The sequence below is a fragment of the Vidua macroura genome, chromosome 14 (assembly GCF_024509145.1).
Source record: "Vidua macroura isolate BioBank_ID:100142 chromosome 14, ASM2450914v1, whole genome shotgun sequence".
Lineage (NCBI taxonomy): Eukaryota > Metazoa > Chordata > Aves > Passeriformes > Viduidae > Vidua > Vidua macroura.
Genome location: NC_071584.1, coordinates 11,204,866 through 11,222,716, shown reverse-complemented (window position 1 = coordinate 11,222,716; position 17,851 = coordinate 11,204,866). Strand labels below are relative to the sequence as shown.

Here is a 17,851-nt window from a genome sequence, read left to right as displayed (position 1 = left end):
TATCCTGAAACTAGTCTAACACCTAAGAAGAAGCATATATTTGAAAGAAGTCTGAAGCATCTGGCTATGCTGCCTGTTGGTAGCTGTAAAACCATCCTTTGATAACTCAGGATACACTAGGGATGAAGAGAGGTATTTTCTCTACTGATGGAGATAAAGAGGTTCCCTTCAAAAAATGTTCAAAACAGCTTTGGAGGTTATTTATTAGCCTTTTGATTCCTTACTTAATATCTAACTGCCCCATGCAGCTGCCACAACAGACCCATCTGAGACTAACATTGCTTTTTGAGCTACAATAACATTGTATTAAAACAGAATTAGTTTGCAACATTTTTGAGTAAAAAATTAGTACATAGGTAACACCTCTCTTAATTACTTGCTTCATTAATGGAAATACTACAATAATACTAAGCTTCAGAGAGTATTTTTAATATATAATAAAATACAGAATAAAAATGCAAAGAATTAGGCTTTTGCTGAAAACCAATAAAAAGTCAATTCTTATCAAAGCAGGTGCCATATCTGACAGTGTCAGACTAAAACTGCATGCATTAATTTTGGAGTGTAGAATGAATGCAAGGTCCTTGTAACAAACACTGAAAATTATTAGGAGGTCAATATTTTGTTGCTTAAAAATTCATCATGGAGAGGAGCATTTTATAAGTCCCTACTTTAAGACCATAATCACACACTTTGAAGATCTGTGCAGAAATTTATACTGTTCCAAGTGCTCTTCTGAATGATGATTTCTAAGAAAAATTGGTGACTTGTACCACTGGCTGTATTCCACAGTGTTCAGCAGATCTGTCACTTGCATCTATTCTCTACTGGGATGTGCTACTTATCATCTGAGATTCTGGCTTTGTGGGCTCTATAGGGGAAAAAATAGTAGTACATACATTGGTAATGACATGCTCCCCTACAGAGCAAAATGTGCAGAGTTCATTTATTTCAACAAAACGAAATGTAAATGGATAATGCATGTAGGAAATCCATTTCAACTCTTAACCCAGTTTAGGGGGATCAAACCTTGATGGTCCTCTAAGGAGGAAGAGAGTTTTTCTCCCAGCATGAGAGAATTATGTTCTTTTTTTGTTTAAAGGTTTTTTCTTGACAGAGCTCTCTTACTCATCAGTCATTGTATTTGGATTTTTTTTCTTTTTTAAAACATCTTCCCAATCTCTCTCGGAACTGTGGATACCCTGATTGCATGAGCCTGACAGGTGCTCAGCAGCTCAGGTGAGAGTCACATTTGCCCCCAGTGCATGCCAGGAGGCATGTGCCCTCTTGCAGGACTACTGTTCTCAATGTCATGCCACCAGACAGAAACATTCTTGTCACAGAGAAAATACACTTCTTATCCTTGGCAACTGAAAGCCAGTTGCTGACAAGCCCATGAAATGCCATGCCACAGTACTCGTGGTTCATCCCTATCTTGTTTTTAAAATTCCTATTAGCACAGCAACAGCAGCTACTTTCTTTCACGCCTCCAGCAGAAAGCACAGGCAATATTGATTAAGTCAAGTCTCCATCATACCTGTGGAGCAGTCTGGGCCTGTCCACTGTGGCTCACAGCTGCAGAGTCCTGTGTCCAGGAGGAAGGTGCCGTGGCCCGAGCACTGCTCCTGGCACACGGGCAGCGCCGTCTCACAGTTCACCCCGCCCCAGCCCGTGGAGCAGTGACATTCCCCTTGCACGCACACACCGTGGCCAGAGCACATGGGATCCAGGCAGTCCTCTGGAAAGCAGGGAATATACAACTTAGAGCACAAAACTCACACCTTTACATTTATTTACTAGTGAAATACATCAGAGACTTGGATTAATTTGATGATTTTTTGGTGCAAATACCCAACAGAAACAATGTTAACACAAGGGCAAAAGAGTCTGTTAACATCTGTGCAAAAGGGTAAGTCAAAAACAAGGAAAAAAAGCAAGCACATAGACTGTTAGAGGCCATATGAATATCTTGTCATTAATTTTGTCTCATTTTTAGAACACAGATTCCCAGGGCAGATCTATTGGTCTAAGTTGGTGAGGTCTGTGCTTCAGTAGTAGGGCTGGGAAACAGCTGGAGCAATTAATAGTTAATTCTGTAATTGTGCTTTGTGTTTCCATTTGGGTATTAGTGCACTATGTTTTATTTACATCTAAAAAAAAAGAAAAAAAAATATTTATTCTTTCATTTTCCTGTGAAAAGCTATCTCTATAGCTGAAAATTTGCTACGAAAAAAAGGTAAGGTAAGGTAACTCACTAAGATTGAGTAGTGAATCTCTGACTTAATGCTTGCTGTAAAAAAAAAATTCCCACACACATAAAAAATATGTGCTGGGCAATTGCAGGTAATGAACAGCTTCATAAAAGTCATAATGTACTGATGAACAATTTGCAAACAAAGAACTAAATTTGTTCTCAATTTGGATTAAACTATTCCTAGTGAAAAATTCAGGAGCTCTGTAGAGGAATTTAAATCAGCTGGTTAGTACTGTATGAGCAGCATATTCTTTCACAAAGCCCCAGCAGTGCTTTAACAAGGCAGGTGTTAGGCAGGAAGCAGCCAGCCTTCCCTGGAGGCTGCAGGAAGACTGTGGACTGAAGGATCTGTGGGGTCTGAGCACGAGAAACAATTAGCCAGAAGCCCATTGATGCTATATCGTGCTTCAGACTGATGTTAGAGACACTGTGAAAGTTCTGCTATGCATTTCTCAAGTATCAGCACAAATACTGTTTTAATAATTAAACTGTAAATTTAACAAACAGTATCCTGTGCTACAGGAATGAAGAGATGTTTTCTGCTCCAGGAAGGGAAGGCTAAATACTTCAGGCACAGAAATTAATGGCCTCCAGTTTATAGAACCTTTCAGTCTAAAAATAAAGAAGTAAAGCTTTATCTTTTGAATTGCTTTGCCACCAATTCAACATTTTGTTTCAGGATTTATTTTGTACCTTTTTAGCCTTCCTTATGCACAGGCTTATGCACAGTGTAATTCTGAGAGAGGGAATCAGTGTTTCTGGACAGTGCACATCTTGCTAAGCATAGGACAAAAATACACAGCAATTTTCCCTCCTTCTGAGACAGCTCTTTATTTTGCTGATTTTTAAAATTAATAGAGTGACTCCATTTTAGGAATGATAATCTGGCAGGACAAATTCAAGGGACCCCTATAGCAATGGATATATGCAGTTACTGGTTCTCCCTGGATAGTACATCTGTTGCTATGTCTGTTAACAGCATTGATATAAAACTAAATCTTGTTTACATACAATAAAATAATCTTAATTCCTTGCAGAATTCCCTAACTACTGCACAAGTTATGTTTTACAATACAAACAGAACAGTCATATCAAGGACACACTGTTACAATAAAAACCCACCGTACTTGGTCACACAGATTTGTTTCATCCACCATATTTCAGTATTTCTATATAATTATACCTTATTTTATAATTTAAATACATTTTTTACTGTAAAAATCTAATGTTTTCCAAGTCTCAGTTTCAATAGCTGTCTGAATACATTTATGTCATTTTTTCCCTAACCATTTTGCAGGATCTCATTATGGCAAGAAACAAAGCAACTAAAAACAGCAGTCAGCCTCTCACCAGCCACAGGCTTGTTCAGCATCATGGCCTCACTGAGGAAATCTGTGTACTACTTGCTTTTTCCCATTTGGGTTTTCTTGGTTTCTGAAACTACCAACAATTGACTATGTCAGAAGCATTCTCTTGATCCTCCCTTTAAAAACCATTCCAGGTATGTCAAATCTATCAAATTCATCCTGGACATTTTTCTGACTAGAGAATTCAAGCAACATAAAAAGCCTCTTGTGTGTGCTACTCAAAAGAATTACTGAAAATCTCTATAGCAGGACACACAAAGTATGCTGTCAGGAGCTCCAGGCTAGGGGGACTAATGAAAAATCATCAAATCAGGGAAAGCACGAGGAAGAGTTCTGCCTTCTGAGGCTATGCACAAGGGAAGAAAGTCAAAGCTGATGAGCAATCTCAGACATGCTGAGGGAAACAACAACTGCTTCTGTTTATAGATGAGGGCAGAGACACATCAGGACCATAACCAGCAAAAATACAATACTTTCTTCTCACAGAATTTCCCACTTTTTGTTAGCTAAGCCTTAAAGGATGCCAGTTTAGTGCCGTGAGCAAAGGCTCCCAGTAAAAATGACATATGACAACAGAATGACACAATATGTTCTGGTAAACTAACCTGCTTCCTACACTTTCAGCTTTATATTGTCAGAAAAATCTAAGATGTAACAGAATGAAAAAGGGAAAAACTGATTACAATTGCCTGATTGCTTTGGAGAACTACCACATTATATTTTGTTTAAATGATCTTCTGACTGCCTTACCCTGAGCTTTAGGCCAAATAAAAATAAATAATTTTATCTTTTCAAATAAAAATGTGAACTCTATATGATCAGTCCACTGGACTGTTACCAAGACCTGAATACCTTTACCTTTGAGAAACTTCTATCTTAACATTACTTTCTGTGAGACAGTAAAGGTAGTTTTGAGCAAAATAGTTCTGCTTCACAGAAAGATGATTACATCCCTGTGAGTTCTTAACTACCTTAAACCAGGTGGAAATGAAAGACAAAAATCAAGCCCCCAACTATAAAGAAGGAAATTTCACAAACCTTCCTCACAAATCTCTCCTTTGTACCCAGGGACACAGATGCAGACACCCATGATACAGGTACCATGGCCAAAGCAGGTTGGATCAATGCACTGCTCTTCTGGAACATCACACTCCGGACCTTTCCAGCCATTTCGACACACACAGTGACCTTTCTCATATTCTCCATTTCCACTGCACAGCACTGGACAGGAATCTGAAGAAGGCAGATTGACCTTTTAAATGTATTTACATACTTACATAGATTAACATTTATTGCATTTATCGTTCTGTAAAATTGCTTTTCCACTCCAGCTCCTCAATTCTTCATTTGGTTCAAGGGCTGTAACAGACTGAAATCTTTGAACTAGGTAGTGCAGCAGTAATAAAATGTCTTTGTCTTCTCAGTCTGCCTCTCTCCTACACCTTAATTTTGACCAGAAATGGGATATCTTAGAAGATAAAAACAACTCTCCCCTTGATTGGCCTCTGCAGAAAATTTGTCTGATTTTTAGTAAGATTAATATTTATTTCCTGTGAACTGAAGCAAGCTCCTCCCTTTTTTCTTCCAAGAAGCCTTAATATCATTGAAATTGTAGCCATTACTGTAAACCAGCAATGTGGAAGCTTACTTTTAAAATCCAGTATCAATTTCTGAGCCAACTGAGTCTTAAAAAAATAAACCCTACATCTGAGGAGACATTGGGAAATCATGAGAACTTCTGGACATCACAAGCAGCTGATAATGGATAATACTGACAGAAATATCTGAAACAGAAGTAAGCTCACTTAACATGTTTTTTTGCCTTAATGCTGGAAAATTGTCTGTAAGCTGCTTTAGGTTTCTTATCTGCACCCTATCCAAGTTAAGACCACAGAAGCATTTGATTTACTTGTTTTCTCCAAAGTGAAACTGTTTGTCACTTTTAAATAACAGAAAACATTATGCTATGCTAACACACCTATTAGAAAATGTATTTTACAATTACAGACAGGATGCAAAGGTGGATGGAGGAACCTATTAAATTTGAAAGTCAGGGAGGGAGAAGTGGTTGATCTGTGTTAACTCAAGTACAGCATAAAGAAACTTTCCACATGTGTGCTTGTACTGTATCTGCCATCTGGCTGGAAAAAGGAATTTAATCTCCTTTAATCACTTTGAATCTTTGCAAGCCCAGCAGTCACACACCATAATCATGATCCCTGTCATGGACCATGGGTCAGTTAATATGAGATTACCTTTTGCACAATCAGGACCAAGGAATCCTGGGAAGCAGTGGCAGTGGCCTGAGATACATTCTCCATTCCCATTGCAATTAGTAGAGCAGTCATCCAGGATTTCTGTTTATTCAGGCAATTGTGCACAAAGAAAAACATAAATTGGTTGAATTTGAAATGAATGGCATCTTCACCTCACTCTGCAGGACACATCTCAACATACAAATAGGTGCAGAAGCAGTAAAAAGCCCATTTTCATTCACAGGGAGCATAAAACAAAATTCCTGTTCAAGCAGCTTACAAATATTTATTAGATTTTTTTCTTGACAGCTTTGAGATAACAGGTGCATCATTTATATTACAACAAAAAGCTTTTAAAGTAAGTGTTCATGTAAAATTTACCACCATTAAAAGCACTGCAGGAACCTGAGTATTTGCTGAAAAATGTCCACATTAAACACTTTCTTTTCTTGCTGAAGTAATTTGTTTGAAACCTGTTTATAGAGTAAATTGCCTTCTATCGTGTTCATTTGAACAATGTGAATTGAATCCCTTGGAGAAGGGCAGGATTTCCACTTCTATACAATCAGATAAACAAAAAAATAATCTTTTGTACAGTGATGAAATTCAATGTGATAAAGAACTAAACTAGATTTGAAGAGAAAAGAACCCCACCTTCAGTTCTAATCTTAAACTTGCCCATGTTTTATCACACAGCTTTGGATATTAAGCCACTTAACCTCACACATCTGAGGACAAGCTCCTATCTGTACATGGATTAGCTGGTTCCAATTTACACATATATTTCCTACAGGAATGCAGTGGATTCACTGATTTATATGGATTTTCCATAAAGAATATGAATCTAAGATGATCCTGTGTGGAGGAGGTCACCGTCAGGCCAGCGCCAGGACTGAGGGGCTCTGCAGCCCACGCAGGTGCTGGATGGGAGAGAGGCTCTGGGGCCAGGGGAGCTGGGACTGTCCAGTGGCCACATCCACTAAGAGATGTGGTGAAGTACCTCTGGCTGTAGGAAAATGGGAAACAATTTCCCACAAAATAATTGAGGAAAAAGAAGAAAATACTCAGATACTGCAATTAATAAAAATAACTGATATAACTGTATTTTGATCATAATTATGAGCACTTAGATGAGGATTAGCTCCTCTTGAAAACTCCTATGGTTATACGAATTCATTCTTTTCAGGCTATCAGTTTATACTAAAGAACAGATATTTGATATGCATCTGTTCACCAGATATCCACAACCTGTACACAGAGGTCTGTTTTGAAATTAAAAACCAGCTCATTTTTAGAAGGAAGATTTTTTCACAGAAATGTTGTTCGTTACTAATTTATTATATTACTGTTCATTATCAACTCTTCTATTGCTCTATGTGTGCACTTGCCTGCCTTCTCTCATTTTTCCTAGAATCACATGGCAAATGATCCCTACATTGACCTGAAGTGAAGAATGAATGGTCTGAGAAATTCCTCCCCTCTGTGTTCAGTTTGGGCTGCCCTTTATTCAGTTAACAGAATTACTTGGAAGCATGCCACATTTTGCATGCATTTTACCCTCCTTGGGAAAGTCTGATCAGAATTTCAGTAAAAATCAATTTTGTACATAACTAACATGGAACATCTTGAAATACAATCTGACAGGTGCTGATGAGGGGCATGGCTGCTTCTCAGGAGCATTTGTGGCAGAGCTGCATCCAAACTCTTGCTCTGTTCTCAGGTCCTGGCTAATTCCTTTGTTGGCAGAGATGTCAAATATGACTCTAGACCAGTCTGGATAAGAATAAGAAGAATGCCTCAAGTATAGAGGTGTGTTTTTTTTTTTTTTTTTTTTTTTTTTTTTTTTTTTTTGTTTTTTTTTTTTTTGTTTTTTTTTTTTGTGGAAAAGAAGAAACAATCAAGTTATGATGCACAGAAAACTGAGAGAGGAAGAGACACTGGTTATGAAAACACAATAGCTGGCAGTATGTTCAAATGCACAAGCAGTAGATTCTTGCAGCAGTGTGAACAGACTTTTTCCCAAAAATATCTTCTTGCAGGCATTTTGAAGATGAAGTACAAGGATTCCTGCCTGCACGGTGGCTCACACGTTTCCCCCTTTCATAGTCTCTTCTGCTTATTGGCCACAGAAGGGATGGGACAACAACTTTTTTATCACATGCAACATGAATTAAAGTCTGGCAATTAATTTCAGTTTTGGGGTAGGGGTGAGGGGTGTGAGGGAAGGGGAGGAGTAGAAGTTATGCTACTAAATGAAATATTAAGCTCTCCTGTATAAACCCTGCTGTCTTACAATAAAAATAAACAAGGGATCAGTATTTTGGATACTGGGCTGGGCTGGTGTTTGGACAGGTTTTATGGTCTTTGTAGAGCATCTGCAAAGATGCTTCATAAATTGCTTGAATCCTATTTTCTCAGATGGAATCAAATAATGGCATATTTTCTTGCAAAAGTTCAACTTTTTTGAACAGAGCAAATATGAAATTTTACACCAGAATCAGTCATTACAACTCTAATTTTCTAATTTTTTTCTTCTATGCAAGTCCTTCAGAATCTGGATATTTGAATCATACTGTCCTGCTCTGCAAGGTGTTTACCACAAAGTAAAAATAGTATCCACTTGCTCTGAAGAGCAGATGGCATGTCCATTACTAGTAAAGACATCTTGCTCAACATATGGTAGAACAGGTTAACTAAAGGGTACAGTGGTTAAAGTCTTGCAGCAAACTGAGACTGTCATAAATACAACACTTCACCTAAATTTAAATTCCAAGAAACCCTATGTGTGAGGACTGCTCACTCACAACACCTACATCTGCAAACACTTGCCCACCTATATGTGTTAAAACGGCACGAGGAATCTCATATGCCTCCTGTATTTGTCCTTTGTATTCCAAACAAAATGGTGCATTTGAGTAACTGCATAAAAAACCAGCATCCATCCACCAAACAACACACACAAACAAATCCACAAAAGATTTTCTAAATTACAACTGACTAAAATACTGGAAATAAGGACTTAAAGCCTGGATAATTTTTGTAGGATTTATGGCCCACATAAGTAGAGAGGGCAGATATAATCACTTTTACTTGGAAAAAGATAACACCAGAAATCATTCAAGCATTTAAACTATCACATAAAAATCTTAACACATGAAAACTTCACACTTAATTTGATAAGATCCATCTTTTATATACAAATATTGTTATTTGTCTAACATTGGCTTACCACAATGTTGCTCCCTGGAGGTTAATTAAACTAAGCTGAAATAAAACATATTTAAGAGAATACTTAAGAGGAGTTGGAATACATCAAATACATCTTTGCAATGTAATAATCAGAATAATAATTATATTGTGATTTCTCTTACCAATAGCTGTAGTTAGTACAAACACTTGCTCTACTTTCTTTCCATCATTGTAGAATGCCATATGCCAAGCTCCTTGATCCATGTACTCGATGAAACCTGTCTCTTGCAGTGAAGTCAAGATCAGGTTCCTGGGAGCTTGCTGAGGCTCCTCTGAGTTTTTTGGTTCCTGTTTAATTAACTGTTTTCCATCCATCAGTTTTACAAAATCAAACTGAAATAATAATGAGCAAAAATTAACCACCTAGCAAATATTCATGAATCTACTCTGCATGTCTCCTTCAAACATGAATAAACAGTTGAAATCTTAAGAGGAATTGCCTAAGTATTCACCAATGTGGACAGCAATTGCATAACTTAGTCAATTTGGCTTAAGTTTACATATAAAAAGCATTACCATTGGTCAGAAATGTGGCAGCAAAACTGGCACAGCTGTTTGCTATAGTAGGGTAAAATCAGACTTGCTGCACTAGATACAGCAGATTTAGTCCAAAAATTACATCTCTTCAATGGGAATAATTCCTAAATTCCCAAGGTGTAGTGCCTGTGCTATGCAGCTATTCATCTCAAATGCCAAGAGCAGATTAAAAACCTGTTGTTCTATACCAGATTTTTAAATCCTTGCCCCCTAATATTACTATCAAATATCAAAACTTAAATATACTTTTTCTTTATATTTAATTTTAGTAATGCAAATAAATAAATATTTTTACAGGAAGTTTCTTAATACCTAACCAAGTGGATGCTGTCAACTTTAATGCCTGTTAACCTCAAAGCACCAGAGATTTCTATGAATCCCTATTCAAGAAATATATATATTTATCTCGTTTTTTTTTAGACATTCTGATTTTCAATAAAGTTCATTGTCAGCTCAACTGAAGATCCAGCTTCAATTTAAGTCACTGACAGCTGAAAGTGCTTATTTCTAATATCAAAAATCTAGCAAAAATTTTTTGAGGTTAGAGTAGATGATCTCTAGTGGTCCATTATAAACAATCTTTCCATGATTCCATGTATGTTTGTCACACTCTGTGGAGTGTGCTCCTGTTATAAAGAAAGATGAAAAATTTATTATCCATAGAAATGACAGCTTCATATGCCAAATACATTAAGCCTAAAAAAAAAATTGAATGTGACCAGCAATATTGAATGTGTTGAATGTGACTGCTTAGCTAGGTTTCCTCTTGCAAAATCCCCAGGAGTAAGCACTCAAAAATAATTTTGATCTTAGAAACCAGAGACAGCTTTTTTTCTTTTCTGTTGACTCTTTACACTGACTGTACAATCTGTTTTAAGGGAATCATAAAAAAATTAAAGCATTTTCAAGTGAACAGGAATTTCATCCCTTGCATAGAAAACACTGGATCTATGCAGCAGGACAGTGTGTACCTGTTCAGCCTCCCAGACAGTCACATCCCTGAGGTCACAGCTGCTGACCTGTCTGGTATGACACTGCTCTGAGAGAGCATGGTTTGAGGTATTGCTAGAGCTCAGTAAAAGAAAAGGATAAGCAGACTGGTTACAGCCAGTCCTTTCCTCCCTCTCTGCTTTGTGAACACTCCTGTCCGCTGCTGATTGAAAATGTGTGATAGAATGAGGATCATTTCCAATTACCTGAGTGTGAGTAGGTGGGATGTTTCTTCTGCCATAAATTCCCAGCAGAGAATCCTTTGCCAGTGAAATGTTAAATTTCAGGTACACGGGGTGATGTATGGTAATTTGGAAGCGCCAGAACAAACCAGGGGGGATGGTCTGCATAACTTGTGCTCCAATCTCTACTTCTCCCGTGTCTATGGCCCGGCCCTTCTGAAACACTGATTTTCCAGAAACAAACAAACAGTCAGTTGAGTATTTACAGTGGGTGAAGAGAGAAGGTTACAAGGTGTAAACATGCCTTAGATATTGGAATATACAAAAATCAACTTCTAACACTGATAACTGCATTTTTTATTCAACAAGTTGGAAAACATAAACATGAACAGCATATTTCCAACAACAGGTGTCATGGGGTATTTTTTGTCATGATTTTTGCTGTAAATCTTGTAACACTTTACTGAAAATGAAAGGGTTGAACTGCTGCTGTGTAGACCATGGTTTTTGCCCATCAGCTATGCAACCAAAACCACATTCAGCTGTGAATGCACAGAGGAAAGACAGTGGGAAATTCTTCCTCTGGCACAGATTTCAGACTGCTGCTGACAGGGCATTGCAGAAGCTACACAAATGGTCCCCAGTGAGGACAGAAAATCCATCAAACCTGGTAGTTCAGAGCCCCTGTCCAAGGCCCGGATTTCTATTAATCACCGTTCCTAATGGTTTTATTATGGTACCTGAAGAAGTAAAGAACATCTGTTCTGGCTTGGTCTTCATGGAAGCGTAATAGGGGCATGAGGACAGGGAAAGGCACTCTTAAGATAAAACTGGCATACTTTCATAATGCTGAACAATAAATTTGCAGACATCTAGAATGTGTACCTTCACACATGCGTGTGAGAGTGCTGAAACACAAAGAGAAATGGAATGCATAAGGAAGACTTTGCCAAACTAAATTGGAGTTGGCTTGCTTTGTTGGCTTATATCACCATCTTTATGTTTTTTACTGCCTGTCTGTGATCAGCATTGTGACATGCTGCAAATCACAGACCCAATCCTGCTAACATTTGAGCTAATTCCATTGAAAGGTTTGCAAAACTCTTGACATTTCCATACTCTGAATTAAAGTAAAAGCAGGATAGTGTGTGGCATTAGAGGACAAGTCAAGAGAAGATTGAATTCAGCTGCCATACCCATCTACGTTTCATTTCATTCCAGAATCACAATGAAAAACAACCAGGAGCAAAGTGACTGGAGCCTCATCTTTTACAATATATGCATATAAATATCTAATCCAACATAATGTATGTGAAATTTTATAAATCACCCCTGGAAATGAAAACAGCAGTAGCAAAGCTAGGGCCAGCTTTTGCCTGAGTGTGTTAATAACAAAGACCCTCTGTGGGACCTTAGGTAGGCTTTAACTAGCGTAGGAAGTACTTAACATTCTTAATGAATAGAGATTTAATTTACAAGGCAGGAGCAATTCTCAGGGCACCAGATCTTCCAGCTTTACAGCTGCTTTGTGTCATCAAACCCACAGCAAGAATGAGAGACTAACTTATAACACCTTACAATGTAAATACATCTATTTTTAGAATAGAAACTTGTAATTTAGTACTCTAAAAATACATCACTTAGTTTATGAGTTAAAATGTTCAAGCTTAGACTACTTCTGCCCAAATTGCTTCATGGAAAAATTTTTGAATGTTGAGTTTTGAAAAGAGAATTAAACTTTCTCTGTTGTACAATGAAAGTGGATTCCTTTCCACCCCAGCCCATAAAAGATCCTACTTGGCTTATGTAAATTTAAAAACCTTCTCTCCTATTTCCAATACTCTAGAGATATTAAATCTTAATGATTCTTTGCTAGCAATTACCCTAGGTTAAGTAAAACACTATGGTACTTTTTGATGATATTGACACATGGTAATTAATATGATTCAATTACAAGACAGTAGAGCACTAAGTAAATCAAGGATACAGTATAATTTTTGAAGTTACAGGCATTACTGGTCAGTGTTCACATACAGTACTTATTATATTTTGTTGTGAGAAGGTCTGTTTCCTTGTTGAAAAGCAAAAGTGTTATGTTGTCACTCTGGGTGAATTCTCACTAACTGATATTATCAAATTATGCTGAGTATCATATGAGTGTTGTGATGCACCTCAGGAGTTTTTCCACATTTGGCTGAAAATACCTTTAGCAATAATTTAATATAAGCTTTAAAAAAACCAGATGTACTTATATGTACATATATCTCATCCCTTGGGAAAGAAGTGCAGGCTGCTGTTCACAATGCTAACAGGAAAATATACATTCTTATCTGCCCCTATGACACAGTTGCAGAATTCCTACCTTTCAAGTGCTAATTTTTCAGACAATCACAGAGCATGGAAAGGCCTTTGCAGGAGTCATGTCTGAAATGCGTATTTTCATATTCACTGAGCCACTCTGCTTTCTTTACAAAAAAGGAATTTAGCTTTATTCTGTGTTTAGTTGAACTAAGCAGATATTTGGCTGTACAAAAAAGGCACCTGAAACACACTCCTCACAGATGATCCTTGTGTACTTGGTCTTTCTTGAAAAAATCCAAAATAAGCTTTTAAAGTTACAGCACTGCAATACAATTCTGCTCTTGTTGTAAAAACATTTTTTGTATGACAAAGTATCATTTAATTATCTATATTCAATTCCTTGCACAGCTCCCAATCTTGCCAGCTAGGGTATTAATTCTCCCCTATGCTTTCTAAGCACAGTTTCCTCAGAAGTCTAAAACAGAAGATAGATTCCTAATCACAGCTTTCTCTTGGCTTCAAGAAAGAAAAACTCTGAACAGCGTGGTGCCAATTACCTCCACAAGAATATACCCATACGCTTATTATTACTGATCCTGAAACAATCAATTTCCTTGTACTCCCCTGATAAATACCAGCATCAATAGGATATCTGACTTTTTAATCACATTACTACATATTAAAATGTTAACTCATGTTAATTCATAGCTGTGGATCAGTGTGTTATAATGTGACTTCTTGAAGAACTCTGACTTCCTGGTTTAAAAACTTGATTTTCATTAAAAGATTAGTTAAAAATATATGCTTTCAAAGTATGGAAAAGCATTCTGTGCTGCTGCATTGAGTTGGGAAAATGTGAGGTCACCAGGTATCTGACAGCAGTTATTTATTCCTGTGAAATTACATCAGAGGCTTCAAGTTTACAGGCAAAGCATCAACTTTCTGTGGTATCCTGCTGTAGGGAAAGGAGTTGCCTGTTTCCAAGTTCTCCTTTTCATCACTTCTAGATGGAGGATTTGTTAGGAGGATTGTGAATAAAATTACTGATATATATTAAAAGTGATGGAGAAAAAGAGAACAAGCAAAGACTAGCCAGAGTCAGACTATGCATGTATTAATGCCAGACGATTTTTCTTGTGTTTTCCCAAGTGTATACTCCTTCCTATCTTAAACTCTGGATTACATGTTACCCCCAAAATGTGAAAGGGGACAAGTGAGACAACAGTGTAGTTCTGTTCCTCGCTGACCTCTGAAACTGCTGGATAAGCCCTCAGTGAAATGGCTCTGCTATCACAGGACTCTGTTCTTTAGTGTTGTGGGGGACCTGTGTAGCTACACTAAAAACTGTGATTCCCAGGGATAAGGCAGGTGGTTTGCATTTTTACCCACTACACTTTATTGACTTGCATATTCTTTTCTCTGTTTCCAGCCACCTAACTTCTAAGATTTTTGATGCTTTTGATGTTTTTTCTACACATCCTTCTTTGGAAGCCAAATGCATTGGAAAAGCTTTTATTAAATCTGTAATACATTGACAAAAAGATTTTATGCAGTTGAGAAGAACTATTTGAGATATTTTCCATGGTGCACCAGGACAAAAATATAAAAATGTATAAAACATTTTCTGCAACTCACTACAAATCCATTCTATGGGATGAAATAATGGAAAACAACATCGCTGTCTCCTTACATGTACTTCTATTGTTCATTTATCTAATATGATCTCTATCCAGTTGTGCCACACTGATTTGGAAGATTATTGATGTGCAGTACAATCTTCCTCCTGGAGGGACTGGTACAACAATGTTCCACTTTGTTGCATATTTTCAGCCATGGAACTTACCCAGAACACACAAAATCAGATCTCTGCTCCGCTCTAAAATTTGAAAGCTCTGGAAATCTCCTATCACTGCAGAGCTACCCATACAATTTTACTTTTCTCCTAACAACTGGAAAGATTAGGTTTCATATTCCACTCCCATTCACTTTGATCTGATCTGATTTATCCACTTGTTCTGTGTACCATAAAAAGAAATGGGAAGGCCATTTGCTTTTTATGGTCAGAAAGCATTGTCACAATGGTCGATGGGAAGCACGGGCCAGAGCATGTGACTTGTACTGGGGCAGGTGATCGAACAGTATTAAATGACAGGACTTACGAGGAAGGAATTGCACATCTCAGACAGATCCTTCTCTCTCTTTCACACCCTGGCTGCACAGCCCACTCTTTTCCTATCCTAGCTCAGGCACTTCAAGAGGTCTGGTTCAGCCACTTTCTTGGCAGAAGATGATCTGCATTCTTTAACAAAGCCATTTTCTGCTGCCGTGAAGGACTGACGTGGCCAGGTTGTGCAGGAGACAATCCCTGCAGTGGGCACAGGGACACAGGGAGCTGCAGAGGGAGGTGGGAAGGCAGAGCAGGGCTGTGCCCCTGGCAGCAGGGAGCTGCCACAGTGGCTCAGGCATTTTGTGAAGCCGTGGGAGATCCCTGGGAGCTGATTCACTGTGACTGGGTCAGCCGGGATGTGACAGCGCGCTGAGCTTTAGCTTACACCTTCAGGAACTGGATGCCTTGAAAAGCATTAAGATTTATACTCTTGTGCACATTCTGACCTGTCAATACAAAGAGGTTCCCTTTGCCTGAGACTGACTTTAGTCTGCAAGACAGGCACAGTGTCAAGCCCTCTGCACAAGAGGAAACGAGGCAAATATGGTCTCCCCTTCTTTGTCTTAGGACAGAAGCCAAACATTCTCATCTCTTCTCTCACTGTGTCACTGAACCTTCCTTTTCTAATGGGCTGGTTGCTAATTTCAGTGAAAGTTCTGCTAAAGGAACATATCTGGTTATGGGCTTTTCATACCCATTTTAAAATGATACTAAAGAAGATAGAACCTGAACTCAAAATACTGTCAAAATGTAGAAAATACAGGATCTGTACAGCAGTAATATTTAACTATTCATCATCTGCCTGGCTTCTCATTTACACATACCTTTTTTTTCTGTTTTATCCGAAGCTTTTCCTCCAATTGGTGAGTAAGTAGTATCCATGGGTTCTGTTCCTTTATTTCCTTTGCTAACTCCATTTTCATAGAGCTCCCCTACCACAGGCTGTAGTTGCCAGGTTAAACCAAACAAGTGTACTGCTGCAAAGAAATGAAGACCAATTAATTGATGTCTAAACTACAGCACCTTCAGTGAGACTACAAAAGAATGCTATGACCCACTTTCTGCAAAGTCAAGTATTACTTTATCCTTTTAGTAATAAATCAGAAATTCAAGGGGGCTAATGAGCAATTTACCATTTTACCTTAAAACTCAATGTTTAATTAGTTTCCACACTTTCTTCTGGAGCTCAGCCAGGTCAGGGTGATGAATTTCTGCAGCAATTAATGGAATTACTTGCACTTAAAAGGATAACAGTTGAATAAATTCAATATTGTGTGACAGATTCTAATGCTGTATCAGTGTTGTCCCCCAGCTTTTGACTGTTAATGATCTCAGATTTTGTTGACAAAAGCAATGACACCAACTAAAACTTCTCACCTTTCCAATCCAGTTTGAAGTGAAACTGTGCCCTGCGCTGAAACTGCACTCTGAAACCCTTTCATTTAGGTTAAACATTAGCAAAAACTTACTCTTACTTACTGGTTACTTACTTAACCAGACTTACTCTAGAACTGAACTGCAGATAAAAAAGCTGGCTCTACATCTAAAATGTATGCAATTATTCAACAACACACATTAACAGAAATATAGTTGTTATTTATGTATGTACAAGGAAAATGACTAAATAATCCTTTTTAAAAGTTATAAACTGTCTTTATTGCCATACACAGGGGCTGCCTACTCAACTTTGCCTGCAGAGCCATTCATATTTTCTGCTTTCCCTTCTTGGTTTCTGATCTGAGGCCTTGAAGGATGGTTGGAGAAAGACAGCAACAGGGGATCTTATTGTAGTATAACATGCCAGTATTGCAGTTAGTGTAGACAATTACTTAGGTCTTAGTGAGAAGGGCAATTTATTCCAAGGAAGAGATTGCCTTAGCATTGAAGTAGCTCAGCAGGGAGGACTGATGACTCACTAAAATATGGATTGAGGATGACCCCCAGTGAGGAGCTGAAATTGTCACATGAAGAGCAAAGCTGGAGCAGCAGCTCTTTAGCTACATGCAGCAATTTGCACTGAGTAGGATCTGCCCACAGTGGTAGCCTAAAAGGCAATATATTTGCTCTTCCTGAATCATGTAGGAACTTCAGAGACTCCCAGGAGAAATAAGTGTGATCTAGAATAGGTCTTGCATTAAGAAAGTACATGGTTTTATTCTGCACTTGTACATACTTCAAGGAAAATATCTCAATACAACCAGGAAAGTTGGAGTCCAGTTCCCATGTGTTTGGTCACAAGTCTCCCCTGCACACTGAAAAGTTAAATTATAAAAATTCAAAAAAATCCCAAGCCTTGAATGGATTCCTGTCAAGGACTTGGGAACACTACCACAAGAATGCAAAGATGCCAAACTACAGTAATTAATTCCAGATCTGTGCACTCCAGGGTCACCCAACTACAGATACACGATCCAAATCAAGCAGATGAGAGCATTACTACTGAATTGGTGAGGTGACAGTATCTGTGAGAAATTTACTGCATCTCAAACCACTGACTCACCATCAGATCTGGATTCTGCAGACTGGGCAGCACATACCCACTCCCCAGA

At 38.0% G+C, this 17,851-nt stretch overlaps 1 protein-coding gene across 1 annotated transcript in view; it reads right to left on the bottom strand.

Moving 5' to 3' along the window:
• TENM1 (teneurin transmembrane protein 1) overlaps positions 1 to 17,851 on the bottom strand; it is a 305,637-nt gene that overhangs the window by 111,344 nt on the left and 176,442 nt on the right. Inside the window, exons 6-11 of the mRNA XM_053990269.1 lie at positions 16,127 to 16,279; positions 10,859 to 11,058; positions 9,248 to 9,458; positions 5,877 to 5,978; positions 4,660 to 4,854; positions 1,538 to 1,738 (exon numbers count right to left, since the gene is read on the bottom strand). Coding sequence (XP_053846244.1) covers positions 1,538 to 1,738; positions 4,660 to 4,854; positions 5,877 to 5,978; positions 9,248 to 9,458; positions 10,859 to 11,058; positions 16,127 to 16,279 — 1,062 coding nt within the window. The remainder of the gene's footprint in view (positions 1 to 1,537; positions 1,739 to 4,659; positions 4,855 to 5,876; positions 5,979 to 9,247; positions 9,459 to 10,858; positions 11,059 to 16,126; positions 16,280 to 17,851) is intronic.